Raw genomic sequence first — 18,456 nt, forward strand, 5'->3', positions numbered from 1 at the left:
ATTAATCAGCTTCTTCTTCTTCTTCGCGTTTGTCTGAGTTGCTAGTCACCGTCAGCGACGTTTTACCGCCTCCCAACGGCATTGAAGTCCATTAAAGTCTATTTATTTTCCGCACCTTGGACACAGATGCAGACACTACACACAGAGTAGTTATAGATTCGGTTTGAATATAAATACATGTAAAAACATAATTTCATATTTCTTCTAGTCAATAACCTTTGTGTCAATGAGTTTTACCTCACATTCTGTAAATTTAGTTATTAATTTTGCATAAACCTTCATTCATTTGAGTTTCAGGCCCTCACACATCCATTTGGGTGGGTTGAAATTCGAGGCTTTATTTTTTCCAGCATTTTTAAGCCCTCTTACCTTTTTATTACTGTGGTCTGGCAAGGTTACATGTGAGAGGATGGACCTTCATAACACTCAAAGCATTTCCCATTTATTTGTTCATTGTGGAGAAATTGTAGCAAAGAAGATTTCCAGCACATTAAATATTTTTTGGAGTGGAGAGCAGAGGGTTTGGTCCTGCTTACTTCCTTCAGTTTATTTCCAGTGAGTGTAAGTGCCTTACACCTGAACTCTGTCCAGCAGAGGGCGATTCCACTGGTTATTTCCTTTTGTGTATAACACTGTGTGGAAACTGCCCTTCATTTTTTTATAGTAGCTCAGGCGCTACTATTACTGAGTACTACACAATACTTTGTGTATATCATTCTTTATGAGAGTGAAACAGGAGGATGGAGTGCTCTGATCAGCCAATAAGGATGCAGCGTTCACTGGTTTAATAGTTAGTACCAATCCTCATTCATCAGGTCTTCATTTCAAAAGGCTAAGCTATTTATGATGACAGAGGCTTCATAGCAGGACTTCACTAACAGATAAGTGATGTCACTGCTGCTACGTCCATCTTTTATTTACAGTCTGTGTCTGAAAGCCATAAAGCTAAGACTAAGATTTATCTAAGTTTATGACTTTGGGGTAAGTTTATAAAAACACTGATTTCAGTTGGTTTAAGCTCCTTTAGACTCTGAGAATTTCCCAGCTGTTTTTTCCACATTTATTTCTTTTTGACTTATCTCTGCTTTGCAGCACATCTACACGCCCTTGTCTGTGCTCTGTAAATACTGCAGTGATTATCCCATGTGATGCTGATTGATGATCCACTTTATTAGCACCAGATGTGACCACATGTGTCCAGTGACCGTTTGGCCTCCCCCACTTTATAAGAAGCTTATTGTCATGAAACACTCCCTCTGCCCATGTCCCAGTATTTTAAGTTTTACCTGAATGAAATCGTGTCTTACTTTTCTTTTCTTCTGACTCAGAATCAGACAGACAGAAATATGAGTACTTTTTATTCTGTCTGCATGTTGAAACCTTCTCATAAAAGGTGACATCATGCTCCGGATAGATGATTGATGCGTGTTTGTTGTGTGACGACATTCAGCTTATATCAAACACACACACTCATATGCAAGTCCAGACCTGTGTTGTCTAATTGTGCAACCTTTGCTTCTCTTCATTATTTCATGTCTGCATTACATCACCTACAGCTCACTCTGCCTTAAAGGGACAGTTCACCTCAAACTCACTTGACCTGCAGTGTTTTTTAGATGAAGATTGTTCTAGAAAGATCTCAGGCTTCTCTTGATATGGAGAAACCTGGGAGAGAAGTAAACTGCACTCGGTTTGAGGTGCTCCAAGTAGCAAAACACAAAATCAAGAGACTTCTTAGAAAAGTGTCCATAAACGTTGGTGTGAGCAGGTTCCACTCACGGAGGAAGGCTTACAGCTCAGAACATGATGTTTGGATTTTATCAGATGGATGATTTCTTCTGCAGAGCAAAAATAAAGTGATTTATTTTTCTTATAAGGAGTTGGCGTGCCATAGTTCCAGGGTTTTCAAGTGTTTTGTTTTTTGGTTCTTTTTGTTCCTGTTTTGACTTTACAGTTGTTCTACTGATAGGTTTCAGTTCTTGTCTTGATTTCTGTATTATTCTAGTTTCCCTAGTGTTATCTTTCAGTAATGTCCTGGTTTACTTTGAAGGTTAGTGTCTCCTCCTGTTTTTACTTCCTGCCCCTTTTCCTCCTCTGTGATTGGCTACTCCTCTCTGATTCTGTCCTCTTGGGTCAGTTGGTCTTCTGTGTACAGTATAAACTGCATCATCTCTTGCTTTTTCAGGTCCTTTTGTTGTACCAATGGTTATTTTCCATGTGTTATCTGCTTGCAGTGCTGGCTTTGGCCCATTGTGCCCTTTTGGACTTCTGTTTCCACCAATAAAGTTTATCATTTCTTTTGCGGCCACCTCATTATAGGGTTTTAGGATTTTATGGAAACACAAAGAAGAGTGAAAAAAAATTACATCTGATCGCAGATGTTTAATTTTCATTTCAAACATCTTAATACCTAAAATAAAATAAAAAAAGGGGGGGGGGGGTCTGAACATGGGAATTATGTGATGTGTTCACTTTCAAGAGGACAAAATATTGTTATTTTAGGTTTTTGCTCTGAGTTTTCATCACCCTGATAAACAACCATACACAGAGGAACATGAACATATAGCACATGAAAACATATATACATCAACCAATAATTTATTTTTAGGCATCTTTCTTGGTTGTCGTCATAGAAAAGCTGTATATAATAACACACATAAACACACAAAAAGAAAACATGACTATGATATGATGTTTATTCTTTTTCTCTGAAGATTCAACCAGAGATACTTGACTGCAATTCTGTAACTTTAACGAAACAAAAGTAAAAATAATAAATTAAGGGTTTGTAGCAGCACACGTTTGGATTTTAGGCGCTGATATTTCAAGATTTTTCTTAAGGATAAAGCAACTTTAACAACTTTGAGATAATTTTGTCTTGAAAACTTTACTCTAACATTAGTTTCCCTTAAAAAAAGCCACTTCATTAATCCTGTATCGATCAAACTACATATTTTATAAACATTTTCTTGTACTTGGGAGTTGTTTGTGCACTACAAAATCATTCAAATTCACAAATCAGTTTAATATAATGCTCCAATCTAGAGATTTTTCAGAAATGAAGGCATTCATACTGACCTTTACCTTTCTTCTTGCAGTGTTTTAATCTAGTAAAAATGGATTAAAGGGAATTATGTTTTCTTTAACACAACAGTCTTCAAGAATCTGGAAACATTAATATTTAAAGTGTCTTATTTGCATTTAATTCAGAACCACAAAGTGCACACCATCTCTACACGATGCAGAGTTTTAAATGTTGTGAGCAGTTACAGTAAAAATCCCTTTGTAATGTCCTTCCTGCTGTTGCCATTTCAAAATAACAGCATGCAGAAGCCAGATGGAAAAAAACAGGATAGTTTCAACCTTCTGAAGTATTTATATTGACCCAAAATGAGTTCATCTCTGAGTGTTTGTGAATAAAGACACAGGAAGCAGGTTTGGTGGGTCAGCTTGCTACAACTTTAATCCAAACATCGCTCTGCATATTCAATACATCCTCATCATATCCTCTACATAGCTCCCTCTCATATCTCTAAACAGTTTTAACAAAATAAGTCTAGTAGCACATCAGTCGATAACATTTTATCTTACAATTCTCTCTCTGTTCTGTAGTGTTTTTTCTCTTTACACATCAGGAGTATTTGTTCATTGTCTTATTTTAGTTCTTTTTAAACACGGAGACGAAACGGAGTACACGAACGATGACGAACGCTGCTCAAGAGTCCAGACTGAACCCACACACACACACACATCCCTGTCTACCAACACACACACTTTGAAATGATTCAATGTCTCTCAAAATATTTCATCAGAGGTCTGATGTCTTGTGTGTCATTAAAAAAATGAATAGATTTTGATATTTGGCCCGTTAAACATTTTTTACAAATTTTCTTGTTCCTCCTTTTAAACTTTGCTCTTCGGGTGTTGTATAGTCGGTTAATCTGAATTCTGGGAAATTCTCAGACATTTAAAGAGCCGTGATTAAGCTGAAAGCCCTGGAAAAAGCAACCTCTGACTGTCAAACCAAGTGTGTGTGTGTATATATCAGGGGAGGTGTGTGTGTGTGTGTGTGTGTCTGCACACATACACAAAGTGTGGTGTTAGTTACATCAGAGGCACTTTGACCCCTTTTCTCTGTGCCCCCAACATGGAGAAAGAAAAAAGTAAACCCAACACAAAATAAATCAGATTTTATTTCAATAATTTGGCTTCAAGTTTCAACCCAGACCCCAGAATTTCCCCAAACAGAAACAAATGAAAATAACCCCAGAGAAAACGCCAAGTTAGACATCCAACATGGCCGACTGAAAGCAGAACAGGGCAGAGCTTCCTGAAATTGCTTCAGCGCGAGAGCTTCCCAGCAGCCTCGGGTTAATCACGATGACATGGTGCACTTCGTCATCATTTGTGCTTCGTTTGTGCTCTTAGAGCCAGGATCACCCCGAGTCTATAAACTCAGACCTGCTCAAGCCCGATGTGATGCACGGTCACCTGAACTCACATTTAAGGCAGAACACCTGAAGTCACTGAACGAACGTCTATCTGACCAAAAACAGATCTTAAAGCCCAAAGCATTCGAATTACTCGAACTCTAGTGAAACTGAGATGTTAGCAGGAAACCAGAGAACGTTTCTGTTTTTATCATTTTAATTGTAGTAACTGTAGCAATCGGTGGAGCTGAGGGATGTCGCAGCACCGTGGGCCACTTTACTGGCGTGCCCATTCAAGTACTACAACCTTGCCCTAAAATAAACCTCCGCTGTGGTTTAACTACACTTCTAACCTTTAGTTACTGTTTGGAAACAGCTGCTATCAAGGAAGTGCCTTAAATTCTTGTTTCATCTGTTTTGGGCATTTTATCAGGGAAAACTAAAATGAAATGTGTGGTTATTTTGTGTCCTGAAGGAGATTCAAAAAGTATTTATTAGTATAAATCGAAGATGGGCACATCCCCTGGGTGAATTACAGCTGACGTCTGTAAACTGGGATCAAGAAAAAGTGGCTCCTCCTCTAGATCTGCTCTAACACAACGAGCTGGTTTGAAGAATTTAGCAAGTAAATTTAAGCTGAATGTGGAGCTGTGTAAAAGAAAAGCCATCTCTTCTTCAGAAACTCTGTCCTCAGAGGTAAAGGTGAAACAGACAAATTTACCTGTCAGTGACGTTCGAAGCTGCTGGAAAGCGCCGGGTTAGCATTAAGCAGGTTTGTGTGTATGTGGAAGCTCCACCTGCTGGAGAACGTTTTGTTACCTGGAAATCAGCAGAGAGACGAAAAAAAATGGGGAAAGGGGGGGGAAAGAAAAAAAAAAAAAAAAAAAAGGAGCCCCCCACCAGAGCTGAGAGAGCGGAGAATAAAAACAACAACACTCCCCGCCGCAGGAAAAACAACAACAACAAAAACCCAAAACAAAATAATCCAAGAAGCTTCTGAGTCCTCTGTAGAAACCACAACCTTTATATCCCTCTACAATTATGTACAATTAGACTTTATACAAGTAAAGCAGTGACGCTCTCCTCACGGCGCTCCGTGTGTGTGTTCGCTTGTGTTTTGTGTCCTAGGTGGAGCTGCTCTTGGAGAGGTTGGGGTAGAGGACGGCGGCCGTCACGGCGACCATCACTGCGACGACCGGCATCCAGGGGCTCCAGCCGCTCTGTTGGAGAGAAATGAACGAAAAAACACACACGAGACAGAAACAGACGAAGAAACGCGTGAATAAATAAAGTTAGTTTGAACATTACGAGTAAAAGTGGACAGAGGCAGAAGGAGAGCTTTTAAAGGAAGAGGAGAAAGAAGATGAAGAGGCAAAGACAAAAGAAGAGAAGCCACTTCAGTCCAAAAGATGATATTTCATTTCTTTTTCTCGTGCAAAAATTCATCTGATTGAGGAAAAAAAAGTTTATTTACGAGAACAACGTAAATGAATCAGTCAAACTGCATGTAAGTGACAAAAATGTCCACCTGAGGCTGGCTCCAATTAAAATGTAAAAATGTAACTTTTATAGAGCCCGCTGCAAAAACAGGTTTGACCTCTGATAGTTTGCTGCTTCTGACAACTACACAGGATTTTTCAAATAACTGAGGCTGAGATTTTCAAGGCTGTGGCTGCTTTGACCAACAGCGCAGAAACAGGTGGCTGAACTGGACCTCTCAAATACATTTATGCCGTTTCTTAGCTTTTAACATTATTTTTTGGCCTTTTTTTGGCCTTTATTTGATTGGACAGGGAAGATTTTTGACACACAAGTGGGAAGAGAGCAGACGGCCTTCAAACCCAGGCTGCTCAAAAGGGTCAGCTAAACTTCTTCCCCTTCAGAATATTTGTAATGTCATGATCTGAATAATATGGCTAATCAAATTCAGTATTTTATCAATGTGAAAAATGAAAGGAACCTTTTGTCTAATCAATCTGAAACAATAAAAGTCCTATTCACTATAAAACATTGCTAGTTTAAGGGAGAAGCCTTGAGTCTAATTTTGTAGATTTGAATTAAAACACAGTGACCTCTGACAGCAGCAGATTTTTTAAAGGAAGCATCACTAGTTTGAGACAGCAGCTCAATGTGAAGACGGGATGCCCGTTGGGACTAAAGCTGCCAGTTCAGCACTGCAAGGTCCTTATAAATGCTGCTCTTTGAACTTGTGGTCAAAGAAAAGCTCTAAGGGGAAAAAAGGCCTTTTCAACTACAATCAGGTTATTAGGTATCTAGAAAAACGAATAATTTTTACAGTAGCCAAATAACCTTCAGGTATTTCAGGATTCATCCTTTATTTTTGGTGAGAAACAACAAAGGTTTTAACTCAAGCAAGTCAACATGCCAAGTACAATTTCCTCATTGATTACGTCCAATAGGGGCTTAACTCAACTTCCCTTTTATGCACCAAATATGTAATTAAGGCCCAAGTGTGTGTTGCTTCAAATTCAAAACAGTTTTTAAATCCCTGCCAAGGACAATCGAGTTTTACTCGAGTTCTCTGCTGGTTTGTGTATGAACGATAAAAGGAAACAAATTTAATCAATATCATCTTTTGGGACTTCAGGACAGGTGGAGAAAACAAGTAAAAAAAATAATTAAATTAAAAAAAATAAATAAAAAAATAAAATAAAAAAAAAGCAGCAAAATAAATTAGGTTACCTGAGCAGAACAACAGAAAAGTTACAGAACATTTTCCCCTCAAAGCAAACAACAACTGGGCATACTGGTCAGACGTTCCCGAATAAACAAACAAGCAGCAAACACAACACAAACACGATGGACGTGATGATGGATGCTTCAGAAATAAAGAAAGTAAGAATGGCTGCAGAAAAAGAGACAATAAAAAAACAAACCAGTAACAGATGAAAATAACTGAAGTTAAGCAGCAGCTGGATGCAAGAACACAGAAGAAGAAAAAAGATTAATAAATGAAATTAAAAACAAACCCTGCAAAAAGAAACATGAGAGAACAGCAACATGTAATTAAAGAAAGCTAAAATAAAGCACCGAAAACCTAACGGAGAGGAAGAGGAGAGTGACTGAATGAGGCAGGTGGAAGGAGAGGGTTAGCCTTTAAGATGCGATGGTCAGAGCACGCCTCTTTAAAGGGGAACAGAGTGCAAATAAACAGAAGGGCGACCTTTAGAAGTTTCCACAGATGAATTAAGCTCATCTACATTTCTCACAGACTTTTCTTTGAATTAAAATAAAACTGAAATGTTGTTGAATTCTTCGGGTCGGGGAGAGATAAAGTGACAAATCAAAAGGAGGATCACTGTAATTTATTTAAGATTACTGGGCTGAACATAAACATTAAAACTCTGTGATTAACTTTCTTCCCCTTCATTTCTGTCATTTCGCTTCTTCTTAACTTAAAATTTTAACACACTGCTGACTGTGAACGGTCAGGAGTGAGCGGTTCAGCAGTCTGTTTACACAGGAGGCGTTCAGGTGCTGCTTTCAGTGTGGGACAGCCACGTTTTCATATATGATGAAGTAAAGCTGCAGTAAGAAAACGGATGATCTGATATCCTTGTGTCGGTGTTGTTCCCACATCATCATAATAAATATTGTTCCAGGTTCAACATTGCAAGTGACCAGTCACATTGTTGTGACGTCATACTTTTGCAAGCCAAGCCATTCATTCATTTATGGAATTCCAGTGTTGCAAGAACAACATGTATAATGCTTACCGTTTATCAAAGAACAGTATCCTGAAATGCAAAGAATTCAAATTGCTGGATCAGGCGGTGTCTTGCTAGTTAAGTCGATTTTTTTTAAGGCGGTTTTTCCCAAAGTCGCAAAAGTATGATGTCACAACAATGTGATTGGTCACTTGCAATGTTGAACCTGGGACAACATTTATTATGATGATGTGGGAACAACACCGACACGAGGATATCAGATCGTGCTTAAGAAAACAGCCGCAGGTGCATGTGACGGGTGTTTCACACCAGTGCTGTGTACAGCAGCTGGATTGGTAAACACAGAAACTTATTGTTCCTCTAGTCGTGGCTCTAGTTACTGCTCCTCACAGTAATTCATTCATTTTAATAAGTTTGACAACTGAACTTTGCTTAGGTTAAAAACCGATCTGTGTAATATTGTGACGAGCCATACTCCTGCAGCACAGCCAATAATACGTCACTCCTTTTTGTGTGAAAATCAGGTAAGCGCACGCTTCCTGGTGCAGCTGTTAGCACGCAATGGAGTCTAAAGACTAGAGCAGAGATCACCGGTCCCACTGTACTGTATACATTTTCCCACCAAAATGAAAGATTTCTTTTTGTTTTGTTTTTAAATGCAAAAAATACATAAATAAAATAATAATTTGGGATTCTTTTTTTTTTTCTCCACTGTGTTTTTTGGGATTTTCAATTTAGATTGCTGACTGACATTACCAGGATGGTCATGGTTTCTTGCCTGATCATTAAACTATCAAAGTAGGCAAAGCTTTGAAGTAGTACAGTGTGCATAGATGTACAGCGGTGACACAAAATTTGCATCCATCATACACATCTAAACACCCTGGAGGCCTACGGTGCCTTCGATTTTAGCCAGGCTGTTTACATTCCTCTCATCTAGTCAGTGGATTTGGAGACGGGTGGATTATCGGCAGATTGATTTATTTATGCATTTTTTCCAGAAAAATAAAGTCACTACAGCCACATACCTTGTTTCAATTCTCTCAGAAATCATTTGTTTTGATCTTACATGACATACCTTTCTGAGATCACTTTGAGCATGTAAATAACAAAATAAAATAAATAAATAAATGGCTGTGTCCAACTTGGCGAGTCCTGATTTTGCAGCAGCTTAATTAAAGATCTCAGTGCCATCACAGACTGTATCTAAAAGATGGATGCCACCTATGTTTTGTTTTTGTTTGTTTTTTTAAAGTCTATTTTTTCTGCAGTTCTTTGCTTTGTTTCAATCCATGCTCGATCATCATTGTAAGAAAATTACAGTAAAGTTGAATCAGCTTATCTGGACGTTGCATTTTCATTGGGAGAAACATTTTGTCACTCATCCAAGTGACTTTCAGTCTCAGCTGATTTTCCCAACCTTAAACTAACAGTAACAGTAAATTTCCATAATGACTGAATCTAGTATCACTGCTTCAGTAAAAACCTTTAATGACTCCTTATATGTCAGCCGTATCAAAACCGCTAAGAAGCATTTCATTAAAACGCAGCGTTTCTGTGGCTTTCAAACCTCAAAACACACTACACTAAAGATCAGTCAACCACAAGGATGTGTTTCCCCCGCCACAAACACAGTAATATAGTGTACACAGACGGTGGCTGTAGCTTTAAGTCATCTGCTAATCGGAAGGTTGTGGTTTGATCCCTAGCTTTTATAGTCTGCATTCCAAATAACCTTGGGCAACATACTACCTCAAGTTGCTAAGAGTATGAATGTGTGTCAACGTTAAATAGAGAGCACTTACATAGAAAAACATATATAAAAAAAAAAGGTGCTTGCATGAATGAGGCAAGTTGTGCGAAGCGCTTTGAGTGCTCAGAGTGGAAAAGTGCTATATACCATCTATAGACTGTCGTGATTTTATACATCGGGAAAACCAAACAACCTCTGGCTAAGCAGATGGGACAACACAGAAGAGCTACTTCATCAGGCCAGGACTCTACAGTCTATTTATACCTACAGTCCAATGGCCACTCTTTCAATGAGGATGTGCACATCCGGGACAGGGAGGAACGCTGAGGTTTGAGTGGTGGGAAAAGAGGACATTTTTTTTGGTGATCTAAAAAAAGTGATTGTAGCCACTCCAACCACAGCTAGAGTACCATTCAGAATGGCACTCATGGCCATTGATCAATTAACTGAACTCGCAGCTGGTTGTTAGTCAGTGGTGCTAGTTTTGGTCATTATCCAAATGTACTGTTTATAAGGTTGGGGAAAGCTACAGTTAACAGAGAGTGAAGAAATCCCCCGATTTAGTGAAAAAACATTTCTCACTCTGAAAACACAACGTCCAGATGAACAGATTTAAGGAGTCACCTTGTGTCGAACCTACACGCGTCGAGCGAGGGTTGGTGTGATGGAAAAACTGAGGGGCACTGCACGCTCACATGTCAGTTACAGAGTAGACACGCCCTGTTTTATAACACCCTTTTGACTCCAATTGTACCATCATTTATAAAATAAACATGGTGTTCCATTTAATAATGTGTTTACTGAGGTAGATCAAGTGAGCTGAAGGGTGATTTCTTCTAGACACCCGGGCATCCCTTTACAGCCAAAGGAGTCTCCCCCTGCTGGTCATTAGAAAGAGTACAGGTTTATTGCACTTCCATACTGTATTTAAAGACCTGGAAGCTAGGTGCCTCTTTTATGTCAAGTCTACAATAAGAAGCCTTGTCTACCCGTTTTTTTCCCTGCTACGATAGGTCAAACACCGCTGCTGTGAAGAGCATGAAGCATATGTACAAGGCTCCCTTTAAATGGAGGGTCTGTGGGTGGAGGGAGCCCATCCCTTTAAAGAGTGTGTTAATGTTAGCTGCAGCAGAACAGAAGCAGAAGTGAGACTGACTGGCAGACGAACAGGCAGACTGACAGCCATGCAGTTAGTGGTTCTCATATCAGAAGACGAGGGACCAGACGCCGTGATGATGATGATGATGATGATGGCTAAGATGATCCTTAGTCTTAAATGGAAGTTTAGGAGGTGAAGAGAGCGATCTGGTGATCAGAATTCAGAGTTCAACAGCTGGGTTACCTTTATGTATCATCACCCTGCACCGCAACACATCATCATCCTGAGCTGTTAGCATTCAAATGGTGAAAGATGCAGTTTAGGAATATTTGGATGCTTGCCATTAATAACCTGCTCCTTACACTTGCATTCCCTCCTTATTTAGGTTAATTTGTGACTGAATTTATGACCATTAAAAAAAAAAGTGTGGACATATGGGGGAAAAAAGGGAATGCACTTCTGGTAGCTTGTTTGGAAGGAGAGACTGACCTACAAATTTGCCTCATATCAGGTACAGAAAGTGTTCCAACTTTTTGTTTATGAGGGGCTGCCAAACAAAAAACAATTGAATTAAAGTGAACGGAGCTAAAACAGCAGGATTCACACTTAGGTTCTGCATTAAGGCCCAGTATAAGAAAATCATGAGTCATGCAATGCTTCTCTATTAGACTTAAAGAATTGTAATAATATATTTATGTGTTGGACACGTTTACAGGAGCTTTCACTTTCAACAGCAATGCCTGTAGTTCTTATTTTCAAAAATAATCAGTTCTCACGGCGGAAACCTGTGTTGAGCTCAGAGGGAGATTTCTTTTCAATTTCAGCACGTCAGTTTTCCAGCTGAAACTCATGACCCTGAATTCATCACAGATCAGAACGACCCTTTCGCCTCTGACACCTTCCAGTGATGACAAACAGATAGACGCATCAGAGACAGACAGACAGACAGGACGGCAGAGAGATAGACTGATGTCATGTCGGTGTGTACCTTTCTACCACAACTGGCCGAAACACCAGTAGAGCAGAGCCAGGACAAGGCCCATGAATATGGCTTGGACAGGCTGCAATATGGATGGCTAAAAGGGAGAGGGGTTGGAGGGGGAGAGTGGATAAGAAGAAATCAGCCAGCAAATCAACCAAAACCAACATGGAGGATGGAGCAGCTACAGCGAGGGGGGAGGGAAGAAAGGGAGAGAGGGGGTTTGGGTTTGTATCCAATCAGCCGTTTTCTACAAAGCAGCACCAACATTTCTACACATTCAGCAGCCACATTCACAATCACCACGGAGGAGCAGCCATCCGTCACCAGGCTCTTTTAAAACAGCAACACTTTTCTGCAGCAGGAACAGATCTCCTCCAGCTGCCGTCTGTCAGCTGGTTTCAATCTGATCTTTACAGCAGGACGGACACCGGTTCATACAAAGAAGCCTAACAGAAATGCACTGAGTGAAGAGAGGGTAACTCTAGTTTTTTATAATCAGGTTCTTATTTGCTCCATTGCTATCAGTGCTAATTAATGCAAACAGTGGTTAATGAGATCTGGGAACACAGTGAAATGAGCTACAAATACTTTTGTCTAGAAAATCTTTTGTAACCCTGATGGACATTTCCAAAAACACTTTTAGCTCACATCAGTGCCATTCATCTTTCCTTCCAAATAAATCAATCAAATCTGGAGTTTTGTTTTAATCTGCCTAGTTGAATAAAAAATGGTTTCCATCTGGAGATATCTCAAATGAAACTTCACTCATCCTGCATTTTAGTCTCCACAAAAGAATTAAACTGGTCTTGGACAAGCCCCCAATTATGTTACAACCCAGTTTATAAGCATCATTAGATCAATAGTTAACCTAATTTAGGATGGCAAGGTCCAGCAAAAAGTAGTGGAAGACCTTCCAAACCAATCGTCGCATTCCATTATCCACACTGTATCAGCTACAGACCACTAGCAGTTTAGTCCATGCAACGCCCAAAGACGATGCACTGTGAGGATAATGAGAATTGGAGAAGGCCATGAAAGAAAAGTGGGACAGGAGAGAATCAGTTCACTTAACATACAGCAATGGTGGATTTATTTTTTTATTTTTTTATAATAGATATCAATTGTAGACTTTGTATCAAAAAATACATAAAATAAAAAAACAGAAACAATGAGACTTTCTAGTGTGGCCTTCGTGTTCCCAGATCTCAGATATTGCAACATTATTATTACCAAAAAAACTAAAGAGGCAAAATTACAAGGTTGTAATGAAGAGAAATTGGCCTTTAGATATATCGTGTTTTAAGAGCTGAGGGAGGAGGAGAGGAAGAAAAGAAGGGGGGTGGGGGTACAGAGTAGGCTGCTCCGCCTCACTGATTTTCTGATTAATGTTTCCAAGAGTTTTTATCCATCAGCTTATTTATCAGAACAGGATATAAACCAGGAGAGACGGTGAGGTCACAGGTCACCTTGGCTTGAGGAGTCAGTTTAAAAAAACAAAACAAAAAAAAACAACTGCTTTGAATGTGTTCACAGAGCTGCATGAATTCAGTTAAAAAAATCACAATTTAAATGTTATTTTGTTACCTCACCAGTTATTATTTGGCATTATGAGCATTTCTACTTTCAACAAAGATGTTATTGGCCATTAGACAACACTAACGCTGTGTGACATTTCTCACAGGTCAGGATAAAAATGCAGCTTCACCTGCATAAAAAGCAACCTTAAAGCAAAAATAAATTATGGTAAAACTTAAAGCTGAGCAAACATAGATTACAAAAAAACAGTCCAAGCACAAGTCTGTGTTTTTTATCATAAAGGAACAAAGAGTGTTGGTGTGGGCACTCACAGAGCTGGACTTGTCCTGCAGCAGCTTGAGGCTGCTCCTGCACTGCTCCAGCTCCTGGTGGATGTTCAGCTTCTCCTGCTCTGTTCTCTCATAACGCTGACGGAGATCAGATAGCTGGGACTGTGTGTCTTCATACTGCAGACACACACACACACACACACACACACACACACGAAGGCCACTGTCATTTCTATGTCCATTTGCATAAAGGGTTCACTTCCAGGTTAAGTTAACCTCTTTGGGATATCCCTTTCTCCTTGTGACATCATACAGATCCAAGAATAGAAAAAAAACTGCCAGAAAAGAATAACAGGCCCCTTTAAAACTGATGGAGAATCCACCAAGTGCCACATTTACAAAAGCTCACTAGCTGCTGTTACCAATAACTCAGTCGACAAACACTGGACTTTTTATACAACTATCTGACAAACACTATTGACCTGCTGAGTTATTATCATTTTGCTAATGCATTTTGGTAATGCCGAGATTTATCTTTTTCCCTCATTTTTTACAACTTTCAATTACCCAAAGCAAACATATAATCAATAAATCACCAACTTGTCAATTAATGTCACTTGATGTGCTCCACTGAACAGATACTGACTGCAGCTTGCTTGTGTAGCTGTTTGTCTATCTAAAAGCTCTTTTTAGCTGAACCCTTTTTGGGGGGTTTAAATAAAGGAGCTCAAAAATTCATTCAGGCTGCTGCTTGTATGCATTTCCCCCACTGTGGAGATTTTGGTACATTTTATTTTATTTCTCTGAGAACCCCAGTGTGGTTTCCTTTCTTTATTCACATCTGCCTTAGGCATCTGCTCAACCACCTTCACTCATGCTGACTTAAGTCTCTCTGGATTTATCAAAAAGACTCATTGATCCATTTCCAACTTTTATTTTTCATCTCTTCCATTTGTTTTGTTGTTTCTCACCTGGCGTTTTCTGTGTTTTATTTTTATTTTCTTAAATCCCATTCTGTGTGCGTACCTCTTTCTGCAGTGTGTGTGTGTTGGCCTGGGCCTGGTCCAGCTGGCTCTTTAGCCTGCTCGCGTCCTGCAGGTGCTGATTCTCCAGAGAACCCAGTTTGTCCTGCAAAACCTCCTCCCTCTTCTCCAGAGACTCCAGACTGCTGCTGAGGACCAGACTCTTCTCCCTGGTGCTGCAAACACACCAAATCACACCTCGACTCAGTAATCACTCCACTACGTTTCTCAACAATGTTAGAAACTCTCGAAGGATTTGCGATGCTGTGACCTTATTGAAGACTTATGAGACTCATTTCAGGCTCCTTTTTTTTTTTTTTTACTGTACTCTGGAGTCATTTATACTTGCCTTGGCGCAGGCCCTCAATTTATCCGGTCTGAAACAAGCTGTTTTAGCTTCTCTCTATTTAGACCAGCTTTTTTCCCCCATAATTGGCTGTGTCTTATAGACAAATGATTTGAACACCCTTTGAGGGGCTTCTGTGGTCACAATTAAAGCTGTGATTTTATTAGTATCATGTAGATCCAATGGTAGTAAAAAAGTGCACCTCTGTAGGAATACTGAGAGAGATTACTTTGTACTCTGTCCAGACGCCATTATAAAACAAAAAATATATAAATCATTGTGTGTAACTGGGATACCTTACACATGATGTACAACATTTTTAAAAATAATTTTAGCAAATAAAGGCACAAACATTGCATTTCCCTTTTTTATTATGAAGAGTGAGACTTAATGTTAACAAATAGTTGTGTCTTCTCAATAGTCATGTGTTCACCATCACTGCTGGTAAACAGATGAGTGCCTGGTTCATACAGAGTGTTTTATTCTGAAAAATGACCAAACTGTATGCTTTCTCTGTGTCTGGCTTCCTGTCCTGCTTATCTGCACTATGCAGCTTGGTGCACCATCCATCAAAAATAGACTAGGGGTATGTTTTTGGCCAAGTCCTCAGTGTGTCTCGGCACTGACTGACCTCATCCATCTTACAAATGCATTATGATATGGAAAATTATGTGCTGACGGGAATTCTTTTATTGACAGCGAAGATTTTGATCTGATAGAACATTTTACTGGAATTTATACTGGTAAATTCCTTTTGACGTAGCTCTCCAATATAATTTTCTGCTTATAGAGCTACATGCAACATAAACTGGAACATGGAGTTTATACATGTGTTTATAGTTTTGAAAACCTTCTGTCCAACATGTGGATCAAATCCTTCGACTGGTACTGTAAACAGTGATTTCTGTATTTAGCTTGTTTATGTAAATGCTGCAACAAAATGTCAAAACATTAAAAAACACTCTGACTTGTTTCCCTAAATGTCATCAGAAAGAGTTCAAATGCAGAAATTGATCCACAAACAGCAAAATCAAACTTTGGAAATGCTGACAACTCTCATTAGTCAGATCTCTTTAAAGTGGTTTTCAGTCTTCTCCTGGGATTTGATAACCTTAAAACACAGGAGAAAAAAAATGCTTGATTACTTCTGAGTGCAACTGTAGTTAAAATATATGTCGAGCTTGCAATTACAAACATAACTACACTAGACCTTAATAAAAAAAGTAAGCCACCAAAGTAATCCCAAATACTGCAGTTCCTCTAACAGCCACTTGAGGCTGGTTCCAAAAGGGATTTCCAACTTTAGAGCAGAAATAAACCTGTTTACAGGCTGGTACAAAACATGGTTCTGACTCTACAGGTCATTTATCTTCCATAACAACTAAATAAATCTAAATAAATTCCTTTTTAAACTTTAAAGTTACAGTGTGTAAGATTTCAAAGCTAGTTGTCCATAGATTTCAGTCAGTTCAAATTGTTTGCTTACTCCTCCCAAATCAACCGGATCATTCCTGCTGAGGTGGCTGTTGTAGGAATAATGTGATTCATTCAGTCAAAAGATCAAAAAACATTTATATTAGATTAGCCCATAATGGATGTTTACTGTTTGTTTACAAGAAAACGTTTTTTGTACATTCGACCTGAACTTTTTTGAATAATATCAACAACAGTAATAAACCAGGAAATACAAAACAGATGGGTGTGTAACTATCTTGCAGTATCCTATTTTTTTATCCTTTGAATTACCTCAAAAGCTCTGACCACCTTTCATCTGTAGTGAGTGTACTCAGACAGCAAAGTGACTCTGAACTGGATCCAGCTTGGAGGTTTTTGCTATCTGGGTAGGCTGTCAGTTCACTGTTTACCTCAGCTGTCAATATGCCGGATAAGAATCGTCCATGTCCAAAGTGCATTCATCTCTTTGTAGAAAGTCAAAAGATGTGTACAGTTTATTGTAAACTAGTAAAAAAAAAAAAATTGTAGCTGAAGCGCAGATAAAATCCTGCTGAGGACGTGGTTGTGGTGAGAACATGCAGCAGTGTTTTCTCTCAGTGGAGAACAAATCTGGCAGATAGTCTCAGTGAGCTGTCAGTCAGCTGTCATCTCCTCGTCTTTCTCTGCCTGAATCAGCTGGACACCATGTTTCCTTCTGTCAGTCTCACCCTCAGCCTGCCCTTTAATGCTGAATCCAAACTCTGAACCTGATCTGTCGACTTGGCACTGCTCCCGAGAGCCGTCCTGGGCCAGAATTCATCAACTCGATCACGCCTGTCAAAAGACTTTAAGGTCCACCTAACAAAGTTTGATATGTTCCAGGTTTCGAGACTCTCAGCTTGAGATCCAGTTAAGAGAATATAAGTTTCAAAGTGGTGTTTATTTAGTAACGCTATATTCAAATGGTTTATAGCTGTGTGGACCTTTTTTTGACAAATAATTAAATGTGATCTTGTATAATTCTGACAGCACTGCAGTATAGTAAAATAAATAAAATAAAATAAAACAGTGGATTCAGATAAAAAAATTTAAAGCAATGTGTGTGTACCTGCTCAGCTCAGCCTCCAGGCGGTGCAGTTTTTCTGTGAGTGTTTTCCTCTCAGCTCTCAGGCCATCACAGTCCTGCTGCAAACACGTACACCGCTGGTGCAATGCAGTGCACTCCACTGTGGCAGCGAGACATAGAGGATGCACAGTTATGATTAGTAGTGATTCAAAGACATGAACAGACAGCCTCAGACAAACATGCAGGCAGTGCTCACCCTGCAGCTCGCTGGCAGCAGTCTGCCGCTGTTCCTGCTGCGTGAAGGCCTCCTGCAGCCGGGCGATCTCCTCCTCGTATTTGGCGGCTGTGTTCCTCCAGTGCTCTAGCTCGGAGCGCACACTGACCAGGTCTGCCTGCAGGACAGTGATCTCACGCTCCCGCTCCGCCGTGGCCGCCTCCATAGCGTGTCGCAGGACAAGAATCTGAGAGCAAAAACACAATCGGTGGTTCGATCACTTTCTCATGAGACTACAATTTGGTGCAAACTGACAAACAGGGAGGCTTTTTGCATAACGAAGAATGAGTGACAGAGACTCCAGGGTTCCTGACTCATTTAAACAAACAAACAAATCCTTATAATGTTTTTTATAAACTTAGAAAGGACTATGAGCGAACAATGTCACATTGTTTACCATTTGTCATTTTTAGAAACAAGAATGTCTAGTTACAATTTCATTTTTATTAGTTTCAATGTTTGTTATTATTACAATGATTTCAAAAGAAAATATTTTTAAAAATATTTCCACAGGCAAGATGTAAGATGTAGGGGTGCAACGATACTTGTATCGATA

At 39.4% G+C, this 18,456-nt stretch overlaps 1 protein-coding gene across 8 annotated transcripts in view; it reads right to left on the reverse strand.

Annotated features, from left to right (window-relative positions):
* Positions 1-3,436: 3,436 nt before the first annotated feature.
* Positions 3,437-18,456, reverse strand: part of slmapa (sarcolemma associated protein a) — an 87,132-nt gene continuing 72,112 nt past the window's right edge. For 6 of the 8 annotated variants that reach the window (XM_013908609.1, XM_013908608.1, XM_013908607.1 and 3 more), the window contains 5 exons: positions 17,883-18,087; positions 17,669-17,786; positions 14,785-14,956; positions 13,801-13,935; positions 3,437-5,650 (listed from right to left, as the gene is read on the reverse strand). In XM_013908609.1, the coding sequence (XP_013764063.1) occupies positions 5,555-5,650; positions 13,801-13,935; positions 14,785-14,956; positions 17,669-17,786; positions 17,883-18,087 (726 nt within the window). In that variant the 3' untranslated portion in view covers positions 3,437-5,554. Of the gene's footprint in view, positions 5,651-11,959; positions 12,048-13,800; positions 13,936-14,784; positions 14,957-17,668; positions 17,787-17,882; positions 18,088-18,456 lie in introns of all 8 variants that reach the window. The other 2 variants (XM_005724413.1, XM_005724410.1) reach the window with 1 other exon arrangement.

This window comes from Pundamilia nyererei, unplaced genomic scaffold, assembly GCF_000239375.1.
Source record: "Pundamilia nyererei isolate P.nyererei 1_Seehausen unplaced genomic scaffold, PunNye1.0 scaffold00012, whole genome shotgun sequence".
Lineage (NCBI taxonomy): Eukaryota > Metazoa > Chordata > Actinopteri > Cichliformes > Cichlidae > Pundamilia > Pundamilia nyererei.